Source organism: Hypanus sabinus, chromosome 4 (genome assembly GCF_030144855.1).
Source record: "Hypanus sabinus isolate sHypSab1 chromosome 4, sHypSab1.hap1, whole genome shotgun sequence".
NCBI lineage: Eukaryota > Metazoa > Chordata > Chondrichthyes > Myliobatiformes > Dasyatidae > Hypanus > Hypanus sabinus.
The window spans coordinates 191,782,609-191,804,160 of record NC_082709.1 but is presented as its reverse complement, the minus strand read 5'-3'; the positions used below and the strand labels follow the sequence as shown (position 1 = coordinate 191,804,160).

At 51.3% G+C, this 21,552-nt stretch overlaps 1 protein-coding gene across 1 annotated transcript in view; it reads left to right on the top strand.

Moving 5' to 3' along the window:
- The first annotated feature begins 530 nt into the window (after nucleotides 1-530).
- hsf2bp (heat shock transcription factor 2 binding protein) overlaps nucleotides 531-21,552 on the top strand; it is a 100,966-nt gene continuing 79,944 nt past the window's right edge. Inside the window, exons 1-3 of the mRNA XM_059966043.1 lie at nucleotides 531-578; nucleotides 2,207-2,369; nucleotides 9,537-9,640. Of these exons, the coding sequence (XP_059822026.1) occupies nucleotides 531-578; nucleotides 2,207-2,369; nucleotides 9,537-9,640 (315 nt within the window). The remainder of the gene's footprint in view (nucleotides 579-2,206; nucleotides 2,370-9,536; nucleotides 9,641-21,552) is intronic.

The following is a 21,552-nucleotide window of genomic DNA, read 5'->3' as shown; positions in this document are numbered from 1 at the left end:
GAATGCAGAGGTGCAAAGGAAATTGGGAATCCATGTACAAGATACCCTAAAGGTTAACCTCCAGGTTGAGTTGGTTGTGAAGAAGGGAAATACAATGTTGGCATTCATTTCTTGAGGTATAGAATATAAGAGCAGGGATGTGATGTTGAGGCTCTATAAGGCACTCGTGAGACCATACTTGGGTATTGTGTGCAGTTTTGAGCTCCTTATTTTAGAAAGGATATACTGACATTGGAGAGGGTTTAGGGAAGAATCACAAGAGTGAATCCAGGAATGAAAGGATTAGCATATGAGGAATAAAAAACACAAAATGCTGGCAGAACTCAGCAGGCCAGACAGCATCTATGGGAGGAGGTAGTGATGACGTTTCGGGCCGAAACCCTTTATCAGGAGTTCATCAGGGTTTCAGCCCGAAACGTCGTCACTACCTCCTCCCATAGATGCTGTCTGACCTACTGAGTTCTGCCAGCATTTTGTGTTTTTTATTTATTTCCAGCATCTGCAGATTCACTCACGTTACCATATGAGGAATGTCTGGCAACTCTTGGGATGTATTCCCTGGAGTTCAGGAGAACGGGGTGGGTGGATCTCATAGAAACATTCCGATGTTAAAAAGCCTGAACAGATGAGATATGGCAAAGTTATTTCCCATGGTTGTTAGGAGATTCTAGGACAAGAGGGCACAACTTCAGGGTTGAAGGATGTCCATTTAGAACTGAGATGTGGAGAAATTACTTTTGTCAGATGGTGGTAAATCTGTGGAATTTGTCGCCATTAGTGGCTGTAGAGGCTGTCATTGGGTGTATATAAGGCAGAGATGGATAGATTCTTGATTAGCCTGGGCATCAAAGGGTATGGGGAGAAAGCAGGGGAGTGGGGATGGCTGGAAGAATTGGATCAGCTCATGATTGAATGGCAGGGCAGACTTGATTGGATTAATGGCCTACTTCTGCTCCTTTCTCTTATGGTCTAAGAGAGAAGGAAAAAAGGGAACCTTCACAAAATTTACCCAGAGTTAATGTCTCATTTGAGCCGAAGCCTGTCATTCCTACTCTCATCATTGACCTACTCCCACCCATGGTTGTCCAATTTGTCCCTTCTGTACCTTAAAACCAGTGTCGTGAGAAACCTTGTTGCTATGGCATGCTCCTGCCACTGATTGGACCATCAGAACCCCTGCCATTTCTGTTTAATAAAAATTGCCTTGCAAATCTCCTTTAAATTTCTTCCTCTCCCGGTAAACTGGCAATTGTCATTCCTACTCCTGGAAAAGACCAAATCCTGTCTATGACATCATTTCGTTTTATAAGCTACCATTGGTGAGGAGACTCACAATTTGGCCTCTACATTGGCAAAGCCTGTTGTAAATTGGGGGACTGCTTCATGAGCACCTCCGCTCCATTCACCAGAAGCAGAACTTCTTGGTGGCCAAACATTTTAATTCTGATTTCCATTTCCGTTCTGACATGTCCATGGCATTCTCTTGTGCTACGATGAAGCTACCCTCAGGGTGGAAGAGCAATATCTTATATTCTGTCTGGATAGCCTCTAACCTGATGATATGAATATCAATTTCTCCTTCTGGTAAAAATAATTCCCTCTCCCTTTCCCTCTTCTTCTATTCCCCACTCTGGCCTCTTCCCTCTTCTGACCTGCCTATCACGCCCCCGGGTACCCTCCTCAACCTTTCTGCTATGGTCCACTCTCCTCTCCCATCAGATTTCTTTCTCTCCATCCCTTTACCTTTCCCACCCACCTGGCTTCAACCATTTCATTCTAGCTATCCTCCTCCTCTTCCCACCTTTTTATTCTGGCATCTTCTCCCTTCCTTTGCAGTCCTGAAAAAGAGTCTCGGCCCGTAACATGAACTGTTTATTCATTTCCACAGATGCTGTCTGACCTGCTGTTCCTCCAGCATTCTGTGTGTTTTGCTTCTGTTAGTGAAAAAGTTTCAGCTTTTCAGTGACGCTTTCAATGTCCTTGAATTCTTTTTCCTGTCTACCTGACACTTTCTTATGCTGAGTCATACTCTAGTAGAATCCCTCTCTGGCAAGGTGTGAGATGTGTTCTCAGCTTGAGCACTGCGAAGACAGGGAGGAATTAGGGTCTTCGCATTTATTCCAGTTCCTTTAACCTTTTGTGGTTTATAATTATTTTCATTCACACCTGCATTCACGGATATAACACTGAGCTCCCTACCACTAAGGATGTGTTTCAGAAACCCGTGGGCAAAGAAGAATTTGTTAAAGTTCGAAAGAGAGACCTGGAGAGACTAATAACTGAGACAATGCAAATCAAGGACTTCCTGCCAAAGATACTGAATGGAGAATTATTGGAATGCTTCCATCAGCTGGAAATTGCTGAAAAAAGTGAGTGTTTGTGTGGCATCTTAATGCAAAGTTCAGAGTAAATTTATTATCAAAATGGTGTCATTGAAGAGAGTCCAGAGAAGTTTCACAGGGATAATTCTGGGAATGAAGGGGTTAATACATGAGGAGCATTTGGCAGCTTTGGAATTTAGAAGAATGCGAGGGATCTCATTGAAACCTACAGGATGTTGAAAGGACTCTAAGGTAGATGTGGAGAGGGTGTTTCCTATGGTGGGGTATACAGAACTAGAGGGCACTAGAGGGGTGACCTTTTAGAACAGAGGTAAGTAGGAAATTTTTAGCCAGAGTGTGGTGAATCTGTGGAATGCTGCTCTGACACAAACTGAAGTGTAAAGCTAGTCCATGGTATATTTAAGTCCTTATTTGTCAGGCCATCAAAGGCGGGTGTATGGGTTGAGTGGGATCCAGCATCAGCCATGATGGAATGGTGGAGTAGACTCAGTGGGCTGAATGGCCTTATTCTGTTCCTCTGTCTTCTGGTCTTCCCATGTACTACCCTGAGATTCATTCTGTTCAGAATCAGGTCTAATATCACCAGCATATGTCATGAAATTTGTTAACTTTACGGCAGCAGTACAATGCAATACATGATAAATATAGTAAAAACTGAATTACAGTATGAATAAGCAACACACACAATGCTAGAGGAACTCAGCAGGCCAGGCAGCATCTATGGAAAAAAGTACAGTTGATGTTTCAGGCTGAGACCCTTCAGCAGTAAGAATAAAGATATATATTAAATAGTTAAATTTAGGTAAGTAGTGTAAGAACAGAAATTTAAAAAACAAGTAGTGAGATAGTGTTTGTGGATTCAATGTCAATTTAGAAATTGGATGGCAGAGGGGAAGAAGCTGTTCCTGAATCACGAAATGAGTGCCTTCAGGCTTCTCTGCCTCCTCCTTCATCATAACAATGAAAAGTGGGCATATTCTGGGTGGTGCAGTTCCTTGATAATTGAATTCACTTTTCTGAGGCACCGTGCCTTGAAGATGTCTTGGGTACTTTGGAGGCTAGTGCCCATGATGAAGTTCACTAATTTTACAGCTCTCTACAGTTGATTTTGATCCTGTGCAGTAGCCTCCCATACCAGACGGTGATGCAGCCTGTTAGAATGCTGTCCACGGTACATTGATAGAAGGTTTTTGAGCATTTTAGATGACAAACCAAATATCCTCAAACTCCTGACTCCTTAAAAGCCGCTGTCTTGCCTCTCTTATAGCTGCATCAGTATGTTGTAACCAGGTTAGATCCTCAGAAATATTGACACTTAGGAACTTGAAACTGCTCAGTCACTCCACTTCTGATCCCTCTATGAGGATTGGTTTGTGTTCCCTCTTCTTACCCTTTCTGAAGTCCCTAATCAGCTCTTTGATTTTACTGATGTTTGGTGCAAAGTGTGGCTGCGACATCACTCAACTTGCAGGCATTTATAAAGTTCTTATGTACTATTCTTAGAATCATTCTCTTGCAGGCATTCATAAAGTCCCTATGTACTACCCTGAGATTCATTCTCTTGCAGGCATTTACAACAAATAGGAAATACAATAGAAGCTTACAAAAAAACTAAACAAAAAGCTAAACATAAACAAAGACTGACAAACAACTAATGTGCAAAAGAAGACCAGCTGTGCAAATAAAAAATAATACTGAGAATATGAGTTGTAAAGAGTCCTTGAAAATTAGTCTATAGATTATTGAATCAGTTCAGAGTAGTGGTGAGTGAAGTTATCCATACTGGTTCAGGAGCCTGATGGTTGAAGGGTAATAACTTTTCTTGAACCTGCTGCTGTGGGCCCTAAGGCTCCTGTACCTCCTGTCTGATGGTAGAAGTGAGAAGAGAGTATGCCCTAAATGGTGTGTGTCTTTGATGATGGATATTGCTTTCTTGTGCTCCTTGTAAATGTGGTCATTGACAGAGAAGGCTTTACCTATGGTAGACTGGGCTGTGATCACCATTTTCTGTAGCCTTTACCATTCCTGGGCATTGGTGTTTCAATACTATCCCAGAAATTAGACTGATGAACTTTTGCCGCATTTCCTCAATGGCAGGTAAATTCTTTCTTAGATAAGAGCACCAAAGCTGCAGTTGTGGCCTCTCAAAACCCTGTTGAGCAAGCTATTATTTTTCCTGGTCACAAGTCTTCCTGTTGTGAAGGCTATAACCTCAATAGGTACATTTAATGTCAGAGAAGTGTATACAATATACATCCTGAAATTCCTTTTCTTTACAAACATCCACAAAAACAGAGGGGTGCCCCAAAGAATGCATGGCAGTTAAACATTAGAACCCCAAAGCCCCCCCACTCCTCCCTCCCACATACAAGCAGCATCTTCTCCCTCACCCGCAAAAAAGTAGCAACACTCTCTACCAAGCACTCCACCGTGCAGCAAAGCATCAATGAAGACACAGACTTGTAGTACCCCCAAAGACTACTCGTTCACCCAGTAATTCAACATATCACAGGCTCTCTGTCTCCCTAATAAGGGAAGAAGAAATGTCCCCATTTCACAGTGAGAGGGGAGACATAACAAAAAACTTGCTGATTTATGATGTTAAAAGTTTATTGCGTCACTTTTTCCGAGCTCTGCATCCAGAGAATCGGCTCCAAAAAAGCTCAGGTCTCTGAACATATAGCCAACAGCTAACCCGATGTTCCATGTTCTCCCGCAAAGCCTCAGTTGGGGCACGGCCTTGAATCTACCCATCTCCAGACCCATGAAAATCCAGCACCCTGATGGCACGCTAGTCTTCCAGGCATCATCCTTGGGATATCAAAAAACAGCCCGTCGTGAGGCCCTGAGAGCAGATCCCATTCCTGCAAAGGACCAAAGCCAGAGTGTAACTCCAGGTCAGGGTCTTCAAAAGAAACTTGAAAAGGAGAAAAAGAAATATCAGAAATAGAAATAGAGCTGTTTCCAAAGATACAAGAAAAGGAGTCGCATTTAGCGCCATTTTGACTTTGCTCCACCCTCCAGTCAACCCGTCCATTTTCTCACAAGATTACTGTTTGTAAGTTCTCCAAAGTGGTCATCATGAGGACATGGAAATACCTATCTAGTCCATTGTCACTCTAAAACCTGGAACTCCTTGCAGTTTCATTTGAAGAACTGGTTGAAAAAGGTGGCTCATCATCACCTTTCCAAGGGTAATAAGTGGTGGCCTTACCAATGAAACCCTAGCTCTCAGAAAATGAGTGTTAAAATCCCTATATTTTTCATACTTACCAGATATTATAGTCTAGAACAGAAAATAGTAGAATTATGGAGCCAGCTTGGATTCAACAGAGATTGGATAACGTTGGTATATTAATAGACAATAGACAATAGGTGCAGAAGTAGACCATTCGGCCCCTCGAGTCTGCACCGCCATTCTGAGATCATGGCTGATCATTCACTATCAATACCCAGTCCCTGCCTTGTCCCCATATCCCTTGATTCCCCTATCCATCAGATATCTATCTAGCTCCTTCTTGAAAGCATCCAGAGAATTGGCCTCCACCGTCTTCTGAGGCAGTGCATTCCACACCTCCACAACTCTCTGGGAGAAGAAGCTCTTCCTCAACTCTGTTTTAAATAATTGACCTCTTATTCTCAATCCTTGCCCTCTGGTACTGGACTCTCCCAACATCTGGAACATATTTCCTGCCTCAATCCTATCAAATCCTTTAATTATCTTAAACGTTTCAATCAGATCCCCTCTCAATCTCCTCAATTCCAGCGTGTACAAGCCCAATCTCTCCAATCTCTCTGCGTAAGACAGCCCTGCCATCCCAGGAATCAACCTAGTGAATCTACGCTGCACTTCCTCAATTGCCAGAATGTCCTTCCTTAAACCTGGAGACCAAAACTGTACACAATATTCCAGGTGTGGTCTCACCAGGGCCCTGTACAAATGCAAAAGGACATCCTTGCTCTTGTACTCAATTCCCTTTGTAATAAAGGCCAACATTCCATTTGCCCTCTTCACTGCCTGTTGCACTTGCTCATTCACCTTCGTTGACTGATGAACTAGGACTCCTAGGTCTCTTTGCATTTCTCCCTTACCTAACTCGACACCGTTCAGACAATACTCTGCCCTCTTGTTCCTGCTTCCAAAGTGGATAACTTCACATTTATTCACATTGAATGACATCTGCCAAGTATCTGCCCACTCACCCAGCCTATCCAAGTCTCCCTGTATTCTCCTAACATCCTCTTCGCATGTCACACTGCCACCCAGTTTAGTATCGTCAGCAAACTTGCTGATATAGTTTTCAATGCCCTCATCTAAATCAGGGACCTAAATGTTCCTGTACACAATTTGTGCTTCTGTAAGCTAACATGCACCTCCTTTCCATTATCCCATGCTGTACCTTGCTCTCCTATCAGAACCTATCATCGTATACACTTTTGTCACTTCCACCATTCCCACTCTTCCCTCCCCATCTACTATCAAACCTCTCAGCATTTGGATTCACCTATCACTTGCCAACTCTTTTCCATCTCTTCCCTCCACCTTTTCATACTAGTTCTCTACCCTCTATCTTTAAGTGCAGATGAAAGGTCTAGACCCGAAAAATTGACTCGCATTTCCTCTGGAGAATCAGATTGATTATCAGACTTATTGGACATGAAGCTGTTGTTTTGTGGCAACAGTATAGCACAAAAACATAAAATGATTATGAATTACAAAACAGTGTGAAAAGAAGGAATAATAAGATGGTGTTCATGAATTTATAAAATATTGAGAAATCTGATGAGAGGGGAAAATGCTGTTCCTGAACTTTGAGTGTGGGTCATCAGTCTCTTGGTGTTGTTAATGAGAAGAGGGTCATCAGTCTCTTGCTGTTGGTAATGAGAAGAGGGTCATCAGTCTCTTGCTGTTGGTAATGAGAAGAGAGTATGTCCCAAGTGTGAGTGAGGGTCTTTCAAGATGGATGCCAACTTGTTAAGGTATTGCTTGTTTAGGATGTCCTTGGTGGTAGGGAGGGTTGTGCTGGAGATGGTGATGCAGCTGGCTACAACCCATTAGCAGGCTGTCCTGCAAACGGATAAGGCCTGGTCTACTGAGTTCCTCCAGCATCCAGTCTGTTGCTTCAAATTCCACCATCTCCAGCTTCTAGTATCTCCAATCTCATATATTCATTACCAAGTTATTAGTGTTTACGACAAACAGCATGGTTGCCAGAACCAATCCTTGTGTACACTGCACTGGTCACAGGCTTCCAGTCACCAGTTCTTCTCTGCCTCCTCTCACCAAACCAATTTTGGACCCAGTTTCCCACCTCACTAAGACTTCCTGAAATCTATGTAGACTATATTAACCACACTGCCCTCCAGTATATTTTTTTAACTATTGAAAAATACAGACAAGTTGGTCAGACAGGATCTCTCCCACCCTCCCATCCCCAACAAAGCTATTCTGAGCACCTTTGATTAATCTATGGCTTTCCAAGCAGTGATTAATCCTCTCCTTTGAAATTACATCCTTACCACTGACTTTGGGCTGAGAGATAGAGCAGATTCCAGTTAATTGGAGCAGTTAATTTGGGACAACTCTTAGAGAACAAAAACTAATTAAGAAAATAGCTGGGATTCCCTTTGTTTATTTTGGACACTATGCCACTTCACTGAAACAGGAGACAGTTGCCAAGAAGTTTCTAACTAGCGTCAGTCACATGAATTTGTCTGGCTGTTAGACAATTGCACCTTGCTTAGAGCAAACAGTCTTGTCCCCACTGCACTTTTTGAATAAGCTCATGAAGATACCTGTCAGAATCATGGAGCCATACAGAATGGAAGCAGGACATTCAGCCTATCTTGTGTCATTGGAATTAATCCCATCTAACGATATCTGGCCCATAGTCTCCCATGCCCTTGTGTCATCAGAATTAACCCTGTCTAACAGCTCCTGGCCCGTAGTCTCCCATGCCCTCGCGTCATCTAAATTAATCCCATCTACCGGCTCCTGGCCCGTAGTCTCCAAAAGCTCATTAAGTGTGTACCTTTGGGTACGAATGACAACAGATGATTAATTTTAGCAAAACCACTGTTTGAATTGAATTGAATTTACTTAAATCTTACATCCATCCCATGACATGAGGGAGTAAAAATCTTTGTGTTATGACTCTATTGCAATGTACAGACATGTGAATTTGTAACTCTAATGGCTTATTAGACATTCCCATTATTCAGGACATTTACAGAGACAGGTGTGTAAAAAGAACTTGAAGGATCATTGGGGACCTGAGCCACCCCAACCACAAACTGTTCCAGCTGCTACCATCCGGGAAATGGTACTGCAGCATAAAAGCCAGGATCAACAGGCTTCCACCAGGCGATCAGACTGATTAATTCAGGCAGGCACAATTGTATTTCTATGTTATATTGACTGTCCTATTGTACACACTATTTATCATAAATTACTATAAATTGCACATTGTACATTTAGATGGAGATGTAACGTAAAGATTTTACTCCTCATGTATATGAAGAATGTAAGTAATAGTCAACTCAATTCAATTCAATTGCAGAAAGAAACTGTCCCATCGCCCATTAGTCCTGGCTTTAAATCTGCGGTATCGTTTGCAAGATGGAAGCAGCTGAAACCATTTATGGTTGGGGTGACTGGTGACCCTAATGATCTTCCAGGCCTTGTTTCTGCACCTGTTGTTGTAAATGTTCTCAGTGGAGGGAAATTCACATCCACAGATGTTTTGGGCTGTCCGTACTACTCTCTGCAATGCCCAGCGATCAGGGTTGGTGTAGTTCCCATACCAGGTGGTGATACAGCCAGTCAGGATGCTGTCAATGGTGCCCCTGTAGAAGTTCTTGTGGATTTGGGGGCCCATGCCAAACTTCAGTCGTCTGAGGTGTAAGAGATGATGTTGTGCTTTTTTTTTGCCATACAGCCAGTCTGTACAGTCTAGGTGAGATCTTCAGTGATGTGTATACTAAGGAATGTGAAACTATTTGCCTTCTCAACTGCAGACATATTGATGTTGATCAACCCGAGCTTGTCTCCATTCCTCCTGTAATCCACAATCAGCTCTTTTGTTTTTTAGACAACCTCTGTTATTTACAGCATATCTGGTCATTGTCTGATAAACCTAGCCCAGTGTTTGAATTATGATTTCGCTTTATACTCACCCTGTTTCTGTATTACAGCGTTGGAGAAAAGAGAACAAGAGAATGAACAGCTCCAACTAGATCGTGATCATTTTAAGGCGAGGCTGAAAACTGCTCAGGAAGACTGTCAAAAGGAACGAGAGGTAAAACATGAGCTCTTCCACCATCTACTCTTTCTCAGGGATGTGACTTCCCAATCTCCCTTTACCCTGGAATATAACTCCACAATCTCCTCTTATTCTGGTATGTGACTCCCCCATCTCCCCCTACTCTGGGATGTGACTCCCCATCTCCCCTTACTCTGGGATGTGACTCCCCCATCTCCCCCTGCTCTGGGATGTGACTCCCCATCTCCCCCTACTCTGGGATGTGACTCCTCCATCTCCCTCTACTCTGGGATGTGACTCCCCCATATCCCTCTACTCCGGGATGTGACTCCCCCATCTCTCCCTACTCTGGGATGTGACACCCCCATCTCCCCCCACTCTGGGATGTGACTCCCCATCTCCCCCTACTCTGAGATGTGACTCCCCATATCCCCCTACTCTGGGATGTGACTCCCCCATCTCCCCCTACTCTGGGATGTGACTCCCCATCTCCCCCTACTCTGGGATGTGACTCCACATCTCCCCCTACTCTGGGATGTGACTCCTCCATCTCCCTCTACTCTGGGATGTGACTCCCCCATATCCCTCTACTCTGGGATGTGACTCCCCCATCTCTCCCTACTCTGGGATGTGACTCCCCCATCTCCCCCTACTCTGGGATGTGACTCCCCATCTCCCCCTACTCTGGGATGTGACTCCCCATATCCCCCTACTCTGGGATGTGACTCCCCCATCTCTCCCTACTCTGGGATGTGACTCCCCCATCTCCCCCTACTCTGGGATGTGACTCCCCATCTCCCCCTACTCTGGGATGTGACTCCCCCATCTCCCTCTACTCTGGGATGTGACTCCCCATCTCCCCCTACTCTGGGATGTGACTCCCCCATCTCCCTCTACTCTGGGATGTGACTCCCCCATATCCCTCTACTCCGGGATGTGACTCCCCCATCTCTCCCTACTCTGGGATGTGACTCCCCATCTCCCCCTACTCTGGGATGTGACTCCTCCATCTCCCTCTACTCTGGGATGTGACTCCCCCATATCCCTCTACTCCGGGATGTGACTCCCCCATCTCTCCCTACTCTGGGATGTGACTCCCCCATCTCCCCCTACTCTGGGATGTGACTCCCCATCTCCCCCTACTCTGGGATGTGACTCTCCATATCCCCCTACTCTGGGATGTGACTCCCCCATCTCTCCCTACTCTGGGATGTGACTCCCCCATCTCCCCCTACTCTGGGATGTGACTCCCCATCTCTCCCTACTCTGGGATGTGACTCCCCCATCTCCCCCTACTCTGGGATGTGACTCCCCATCTCCCCCTACTCTGGGATGTGACTCCCCATATCCCCCTACTCTGGGATGTGACTCCCCAATCTCCCCCTACTCTGGGATGTGACTCCCCATCTCCCCCTACTCTGGGATGTGACTCCCCATCTCCCCCTACTCTGGGATGTGACTCCTCCATCTCCCACTACTCTGGGATGTGACTCCCCCATATCCCTCTACTCCGGGATGTGACTTCCCCCATCTCCCCTACTCTAGGATGTGACCCCCCAACTCCCCCTACTCTGGGATGTGAATCCCCATCTCCCCGTACTCTGGGATGTGATTCTCCTTCTCCCGTTAATCTGGGATGTGACTCCCCATATCACCCTACTCTGGGATGTGACTCCCCATATCCCCCTACTCTGGGATGTGACTCCTCCATCTCCCTCTACTCTGGGATGTGACTCCCCCATATCCCTCTACTCCAGGATGTGACTCCCCCATCTCTCCCTACTCTGGGATATGTCTCCCCCATCTCTCCCTACTCTGGGATGTGACTCCCCCATCTCTCCCTACTCTGGGATGTGACTCCCCATCTCCCCCTACTCTGGGATGTGACTCCCCATATCCCCCTACTCTGGGATGTGACTCCCCCATATCCCCCTACTCTGGGATGTGACTCCCCCATCTCCCCCTACTCTGGGATGTGACTCCCCCATCTCCCCCTACTCTGGGATGTGACTCCCCCATCTCCCCCTAATCTGGGATGTGACTCCCCCATCTCCCCCTACTCTGGGATGTGAATCCCCATCTCCCCGTACTCTGGGATGTGATTCTCCTTCTCCCCTTAATCTGGGATGTGACTCCCCATATCACCCTACTCTGGGATGTGACTCCCCATCTCCCCCTACTCTGGGATGTGACTCCCCATCTCCCCCTACTCTGGGATGTGACTCCTCCATCTCCCTCTACTCTGGGATATGACTCCCCCATATCCCTCTACTCCAGGATGTGACTCCCCCATCTCTCCCTACTCTGGGATATGTCTCCCCCATCTCTCCCTACTCTGGGATGTGACTCCCCCATCTCTCCCTACTCTGGGATGTGACTCCCCATCTCCCCCTACTCTGGGATGTGACTCCCCATATCCCCCTACTCTGGGATGTGACTCCCCCATATCCCCCTACTCTGGGATGTGACTCACCCATCTCCCCCTACTCTGGGATGTGACTCCCCCATCTCCCCCTACTCTGGGATGTGACTCCCCCATCTCCCCCTAATCTGGGATGTGACTCCCCCATCTCCCCCTACTCTGGGATGGGACTCCCCATCTCCCCGTACTCTGGGATGTGACTCCGCATATCCCACTACTCTGGGATGTGACTCCCCATCCCCCTACTCTGGGATGTGACTCCTCCATATCCCTCTACTCTGGGATGTGACTCCCCCATCTCTCTGGGATGTGACTCCCCCATCTCCCCCTACTCTGGGATGTGACTCCCCATCTCCCCCTACTCTGGGATGTGACTCCCCATATCCCCCTACTCTGGGATGTGACTCCCCATCTCCCCCTACTCTGGGATGTGACTCCCCCATCTCCCCCTAATCTGGGATGTGACTCCCCATCTCCCCCTACTCTGGGATGTTTCTCCCCATATCCCCCTACTCTAGGATGTGACCCCCCAACTCCCCCTACTCTGGGATGTGAATCCCCATCTCCCCGTACTCTGGGATGTGACTCCCCATCTCCCCGTACTCTGGGATGTGACTCCCCATATCCCCCTACTCTGGGATGTGACTCCCCATCTCCCCCTACTCTGGGATGTGACTCCCCCATCTCCCCCTACTCTGGGATGTGACTCCCCCATCTCCCCGTACTCTGGGATGTGACTCCCCCATCTCCCCGTACTCCGGGATGTGACTTCCCCCATCTCCCCTACTCTAGGATGTGACCCCCCAACTCCCCCTACTCTGGGATGTGAATCCCCATCTCCCCGTACTCTGGGATGTGACTCCCCATCTCCCCGTACTCTGGGATGTGACTCCCCATATCCCCCTACTCTGGGATGTGACTCCCCCATCTCTCTGGGATGTGACTCCCCCATCTCCCCCTACTCTGGGATGTGACTCCCCATCTCCCCCTACTCTGGGATGTGACTCCCCATATCCCCCTACTCTGGGATGTGACTCCCCATCTCCCCGTACTCTGGGATGTGACTCCCCATCTCCCCCTACTCTGGGATGTGACTCCCCATCTCCCCCTACTCTGGGATGTGACTCCCCATCTCCCCGTACTCTGGGATGTGACTTCCCCCATCTCCCCTACTCTAGGATGTGACCCCCCAACTCCCGCTACTCTGGGATGTGAATCCCCATCTCCCCGTACTCTGGGATGTGACTCCCCATCTCCCCGTACTCTGGGATGTGACTCCCCATATCCCCCTACTCTGGGATGTGACTCCCCCCATCTCCCCCTAATCTGGGATGTGACTCCCCATTTCCCCCTAATCTGGGATGTGACTCCCCATCTCCCCCTACTCTGGGATGTTTCTCCCCATATCCCCCTACTCTGGGATGTGACTCCCCATCTCCCCGTACTCTGGGATGTGACTCCCCCATCTCCCCCTACTCTGGGATATGACTCCCCCATCTCCCCGTACTCTGGGATGTGACTTCCCCCATCTCCCCTACTCTAGGATGTGACCCCCAACTCCCCCTACTCTGGGATGTGACTCCCCATCTCCCCGTACTCTGGGATGTGACTCCCCATCTCCCCGTACTCTGGGATGTGACTCCCCATATCCCCCTACTCAGGGATGTGACTCCCCCCATCTCCCCCTAATCTGGGATGTGACTCCCCATATCCCTCTACTCTGGGATGTGACTCCCCCATCTCCCCCTACTCTGGGATGTAACTCCCCATCCCCCTACTCTGGGATGTGACTCCCCCATCTCCCCCTGCTCTGGGATGTGACTCCCCATCTCCCCGTACTCTGGGATGTGACTCCCCATATCCCCCTACTCTGGGATGTGACTCCCCCATCTCTCTGGGATGTGACTCCCCCATCTCCCCCTACTCTGGGATGTGACTCCCCATCTCCCCCTACTCTGGGATGTGACTCCCCATATCCCCCTACTCTGGGATGTGACTCCCCATCTCCCCGTACTCTGGGATGTGACTCCCCCATCTCCCCCTACTCTGGGATGTGACTTCCCCCATCTCCCCTACTCTAGGATGTGACCCCCCAACTCCCCCTACTCTGGGATGTGAATCCCCATCTCCCCGTACTCTGGGATGTGACTCCCCATCTCCCCGTACTCTGGGATGTGACTCCCCATATCCCCCTACTCTGGGATGTGACTCCCCCCATCTCCCCCTAATCTGGGATGTGACTCCCCATATCCCTCTACTCTGGGATGTGACTCCCCCATCTCCCCCTACTCTGGGATGTGACTCCCCATCCCCCTACTCTGGGATGTGACTCCCCATCCCCCTACTCTGGGATGTGACTCCCCATATCCCCCTACTCTGGGATGTGACTCCCCCATCTCCCCCTGCTCTGGGATGTGACTCCCCATCTCCCCCTACTCTGGGATGTGACTCCCCATCTCCCCCTACTCTGGGATGTGACTCCTCCATCTCCCTCTACTCCGGGATGTGACTCCCCCATATCCCTCTACTCCGGGATGTGACTCCCCCATCTCTCCCTACTCTGGGATGTGACTCCCCCATCTCCCCCTACTCTGGGATGTGACTCCCCATCTCCCCCTACTCTGGGATGTGACTCCCCATCTCCCCCTACTCTGGGATGTGACTCCCCCATCTCCCCCTACTCTGGGATGTGACTCCCCCATCTCCCCCTACTCTGGGATGTGATTCTCCTTCTCCCCTTAATCTGGGATGTGACTCCCCATATCACCCTACCCTGGGATGTGACTCCCCATATCCCCCTACTCTGGGATGTGACTCCCCATCTCCCCCTACTCTGGGATGTGACTCCTCCATCTCCCTCTACTCTGGGATGTGACTCCCCCATATCCCTCTACTCCGGGATGTGACTCCCCCATCTCTCCCTACTCTGGGATATGTCTCCCCCATCTCTCCCTACTCTGGGATGTGAATCCCCCATCTCTCCCTACTCTGGGATGTGACTCCCCATCTCCCCCTACTCTGGGATGTGACTCCCCCATATCCCCCTACTCTGGGATGTGACTCCCCCATCTCCCCCTACTCTGGGATGTGATTCTCCTTCTCCCCTTATTCTGGGATGTGACTCCCCATATCCCCCTAGTCTGGGATGTGACTCCCCCATCTCCCCCTATTCTGGGATGTGACTCCCCCATCTCCCCCTAATCTGGGATGTGACTCCCCCATCTCCCCCTACTCTGGGATGGGACTCCCCATCTCCCCCTACTCTGGGATGTGACTCCCCCATCTCCCCGTACTCTGGGATGTGACTTCCCCCATCTCCCCTACTCTAGGATGTGACCCCCCAACTCCCCCTACTCTGGGATGTGAATCCCCATCTCCCCGTACTCTGGGATGTGACTCCCCATCTCCCCATACTCTGGGATGTGACTCCCCATATCCCCCTACTCTGGGATGTGACTCCCCCCATCTCCCCCTAATCTGGGATGTGACTCCCCATATCCCCCTACTCTGGGATGTGACTCCCCCATCTCCCCCTACTCTGGGATGTGACTCCCCATCCCCCTACTCTGGGATGTGACTCCCCATCCCCCTACTCTGGGATGTGACTCCCCATATCCCCCTACTCTGGGATGTGACTCCCCCATCTCCCCCTACTCTGGGATGTGACTCCCCATCTCCCCCTACTCTGGGATGTGACTCCCCATCTCCCCCTACTCTGGGATGTGACTCCTCCATCTCCCTCTACTCTGGGATGTGACTCCCCCATATCCCTCTACTCCGGGATGTGACTCCCCCATCTCTCCCTACTCTGGGGTGTGACTCCCCCATCTCCCCCTACTCTGGGATGTGACACCCCATATCCCCCTACTCTGGGATGTGACTCCCCCATCTCCCCCTACTCTGGGATGTGACTCCCCCATCTCCCCCTACTCTGGGATGTGATTCTCCTTCTCCCCATCTCCCCCTACTCTGGGATGTGACTCCTCCATCTCCCTCTACTCCGGGATGTGACTCCCCCATATCCCTCTACTCCAGGATGTGACACCCCCATCTCTCCCTACTCTGGGATATGTCTCCCCCATCTCTCCCTACTCTGGGATGTGACTCCCCCATCTCTCCCTACTCTGGGATGTGACTCCCCATCTCCCCCTACTCTGGGATGTGACTCCCCCATATCCCCCTACTCTGGGATGTGACTCCCCCATCTCCCCCTACTCTGGGATGTGATTCTCCTTCTCCCCTTATTCTGGGATGTGACTCCCCATATCCCCCTACTCTGGGATGTGACTCCCCCATCTCCCCCTACTCTGGGATGTGACTCCCCCATCTCCCCCTAATCTGGGATATGACTCCCCCATCTCCCCCTACTCTGGGATGGGACTCCCCATCTCCCCCTACTCTGGGATGTGACTCCCCCATCTCCCCCTAATCTGGGATGTGACTCCCCATCTCCCCCTACTCTGGGATGTTTCTCCCCATATCCCCCTACTCTAGGACGTGACCCCCCAACTCCCCCTACTCTGGGATGTGAATCCCCATCTCCCCGTACTCTGGGATGTGACTCCCCATCTCCCCGTACTCTGGGATGTGACTCCCCATATCCCCCTACTCTGGGATGTGACTCCCCATCTCCCCCTACTCTGGGATGTGACTCCCCCATCTCCCCCTACTCTGGGATGTGACTCCCCCATCTCCCCGTAGTCTGGGATGTGACTTCCCCCATCTCCCCTACTCTAGGATGTGACCCCCCAACTCCCCCTACTCTGGGATGTGAATCCCCATCTCCCCGTACTCTGGGATGTGACTCCCCATCTCCCCGTACTCTGGGATGTGACTCCCCATATCCCCCTACTCTGGGATGTGACTCCCCCATCTCTCTGGGATGTGACTCCCCCATCTCCCCCTACTCTGGGATGTGACTCCCCTTCTCCCCCTACTCTGGGATGTGACTCCCCATATCCCCCTACTCTGGGATGTGACTCCCCATCTCCCCGTACTCTGGGATGTGACTCCCCATCTCCCCCTACTCTGGGATGTGACTCCCCATCTCCCCCTACTCTGGGATGTGACTCCCCATCTCCCCGTACTCTGGGATGTGACTTCCCCCATCTCCCCGTACTCTGGGATGTGACTCCCCATCTCCCCGTACTCTGGGATGTGACTCCCCATATCCCCCTACTCTGGGATGTGACTCCCCCCATCTCCCCCTAATCTGGGATGTGACTCCCCATCTCCCCCTAATCTGGGATGTGACTCCCCATCTCCCCCTACTCTGGGATGTTTCTCCCCATATCCCCCTACTCTGGGATGTGACTCCCCATCTCCCCGTACTCTGGGATGTGACTTCCCCCATCTCCCCTACTCTAGGATGTGACCCCCCAACTCCCCCTACTCTGGGATGTGAATCCCCATCTCCCCGTACTCTGGGATGTGACTCCCCATCTCCCCGTACTCTGGGATGTGACTCCCCATATCCCCCTACTCTGGGATGTGACTCCCCCCATCTCCCCCTAATCTGGGATGTGACTCCCCATATCCCTCTACTCTGGGATGTGACTCCCACATCTCCCCCTACTCTGGGATGTGACTCCCCATCCCCCTACTCTGGGATGTGACTCCCCCATCTCCCCCTGCTCTGGGATGTGACTCCCCATCTCCCCGTACTCTGGGATGTGACTCCCCATATCCCCCTACTCTGGGATGTGACTCCCCCATCTCTCTGGGATGTGACTCCCCCATCTCCCCCTACTCTGGGATGTGACTCCCCATCTCCCCCTACTCTGGGATGTGACTCCCCATATCCCCCTACTCTGGGATGTGACTCCCCATCTCCCCGTACTCTGGGATGTGACTCCCCCATCTCCCCCTACTCTGGGATGTGACTCCCCCATCTCCCCGTACTCTGGGATGTGACTTCCCCCATCTCCCCTACTCTAGGATGTGACCCCCCAACTCCCCCTACTCTGGGATGTGAATCCCCATCTCCCCGTACTCTGGGATGTGACTCCCCATCTCCCCGTACTCTGGGATGTGACTCCCCATATCCCCCTACTCTGGGATGTGCCTCCCCCCATCTCCCCCTAATCTGGGATGTGACTCCCCATCTCCCCCTAATCTGGGATGTGACTCCCCATCTCCCCCTACTCTGGGATGTTTCTCCCCATATCCCCCTACTCTGGGATGTGACTCCCCATCTCCCCGTACTCTGGGATGTGACTCCCCCATCTCCCCCTACTCTGGGATGTGACTCCCCCATCTCCCCGTACTCTGGGATGTGACTTCCCCCATCTCCCCTACTCTAGGATGTGACCCCCCAACTCCCCCTACTCTGGGATGTGAATCCCCATCTCCCCCTACTCTGGGATGTGACTCCCCATATCCCCCTACTCTGGGATGTGACTCCCCCCATCTCCCCCTAATCTGGGATGTGACTCCCCATATCCCTCTACTCTGGGATGTGACTCCCCCATCTCCCCCTACTCTGGGATGTGACTCCCCATCCCCCTATTCTGGGATGTGACTCCCCCATCTCCCCCTGCTCTGGGATGTGACTCCCCATCTCCCCGTACTCTGGGATGTGACTCCCCATATCCCCCTACTCTGGGATGTGACTCCCCCATCTCTCTGGGATGTGACTCCCCCATCTCCCCCTACTCTGGGATGTGACTCCCCATCTCCCCCTACTCTGGGATGTGACTCCCCATATCCCCCTACTCTGGGATGTGACTCCCCATCTCCCCGTACTCTGGGATGTGACTCCCCCATCTCCCCCTACTCTGTGATGTGACTCCCCATATCCCTCTACTCTGGGATGTGACTCCCCCATCTCCCCCTACTCTGGGATGTGACTCCCCATCCCCCTACTCTGGGATGTGACTCCCCATCCCCCTACTCTGGGATGTGACTCCCCATATCCCCCTACTCTGGGATGTGACTCCCCATATCCCCCTACTCTGGGATGTGACTCCCCCATCTCCCCCTGCTCTGGGATGTGACTCCCCATCTCCCCCTACTCTGGGATGTGACTCCCCATCTCCCCCTACTCCGGGATGTGACTCCTCCATCTCCCTCTACTCCGGGATGTGACTCCCCCATATCCCTCTACTCCGGGATGTGACTCCCCCATCTCTCCCTACTCTGGGATGTGACTCCCCCATCTCCCCCTACTCTGGGATGTGACTCCCCATCTCCCCCTACTCTGGGATGTGACTCCCCATCTCCCCCTACTCTGGGATGTGACTCCCCCATCTCCCCCTACTCTGGGATGTGACTCCCCCATCTCCCCCTACTCTGGGATGTGATTCTCCTTCTCCCCTTAATCTGGGATGTGACTCCCCATATCACCCTACTCTGGGATGTGACTCCCCATATCCCCCTACTCTGGGATGTGACTCCCCATCTCCCCCTACTCTGGGATGTGACTCCTCCATCTCCCTCTACTCTGGGATGTGACTCCCCCATATCCCTCTACTCCGGGATGTGACTCCCCCATCTCTCCCTACTCTGGGATATGTCTCCCCCATCTCTCCCTACTCTGGGATGTGACTCCCCCATCTCTCCCTACTCTGGGATGTGACTCCCCATCTCCCTCTACTCTGGGATGTGACTCCCCCATATCCCCCTACTCTGGGATGTGACTCCCCCATCTCCCCCTACTCTGGGATGTGATTCTCCTTCTCCCCTTATTCTGGGATGTGACTCCCCATATCCCCCTAGTCTGGGATGTGACTCCCCCATCTCCCCCTACTCTGGGATGTGACTCCCCCATCTCCCCCTAATCTGGGATGTGACTCCCCCATCTCCCCCTACTCTGGGATGGGACTCCCCATCTCCCCCTACTCTGGGATGTGACTCCCCCATCTCCCCGTACTCTGGGATGTGACTTCCCCCATCTCCCCTACTCTAGGATGTGACCCCCCAACTCCCCCTACTCTGGGATGTGAATCCCCATCTCCCCGTACTCTGGGATGTGACTCCCCATCTCCCCATACTCTGGGATGTGACTCCCCATATCCCCCTACTCTGGGATGTGACTCCCCCCATCTCCCCCTAATCTGGGATGTGACTCCCCATATCCCTCTACTCTGGGATGTGACTCCCCCATCTCCCCCTACTCTGGGATGTGACTCCCCATCCCCCTACTCTGGGATGTGACTCCCCATCCCCCTACTCTGGGATGTGACTCCCCATCTCCCCCTACTCTGGGATGTGACTCCCCCATCTCCCCCTACTCTGGGATGTGACTCCCCATCTCCCCCTACTCTGGGATGTGACTCCCCATCTCCCCCTACTCTGGGATGTGACTCCTCCATCTCCCTCTACTCCGGGATGTGACTCCCCCATATCCCTCTACTCCGGGATGTGACTCCCCCATCTCTCCCTACTCTGGGATGTGACTCCCCCATCTCCCCCTACTCTGGGATGTGACTCCCCATCTCCCCCTACTCTGGGATGTGACTCCCCCATCTCCCCCTACTCTGGGATGTGACTCCCCCATCTCCCCCTACTCTGGGATGTGATTCTCCTTCTCCCCATCTCCCCCTACTCTGGGATGTGACTCCTCCATCTCCCTCTACTCCGGGATGTGACTCCCCCATATCCCTCTACTCCAGGATGTGACTCCCCCATCTCTCCCTACTCTGGGATATGTCTCCCCCATCTCTCCCTACTCTGGGATGTGACTCCCCCATCTCTCCCTACTCTGGGATGTGACTCCCCATCTCCCCCTACTCTGGGATGTGACTCCCCCATATCCCCCTACTCTGGGATGTGACTCCCCCATCTCCCCCTACTCTGGGATGTGATTCTCCTTCTCCCCTTATTCTGGGATGTGACTCCCCATATCCCCCTACTCTGGGATGTGACTCCCCCATCTCCCCCTACTCTGGGATGTGACTCCCCCATCTCCCCCTAATCTGGGATGTGACTCCCCCATCTCCCCCTACTCTGGGATGGGACTCCCCATCTCCCCCTACTCTGGGATGTGACTCCCCATCTCCCCGTACTCTGGGATGTGACTCCGCATATCCCACTACTCTGGGATGTGACTCCCCATCCCCCTACTCTGGGATGTGACTCCTCCATATCCCTCTACTCTGAGATGTGACTCCCCCATCTCTCTGGGATGTGACTCCCCCATCTCCCCCTACTCTGGGATGTGACTCCCCATCTCCCCCTACTCTGGGATGTGACTCCCCATCTCCCCCTACTCTGGGATGTTTCTCCCCATATCCCCCTACTCTGGGATGTGACTCCCCATCTCCCCGTACTCTGGGATGTGACTCCCCCATCTCCCCCTACTCTGGGATGTGACTCCCCTATCTCCCCGTACTCTGGGATGTGACTTCCCCCATCTCCCCTACTCTAGGATGTGACCCCCCAACTCCCCCTACTCTGGGATGTGAATCCCCATCTCCCCGTACTCTGGGATGTGACTCCCCATCTCCCCGTACTCTGGGATGTGACTCCCCATATCCCCCTACTCTGGGATGTGACTCCCCCCATCTCCCCCTAATCTGGGATGTGA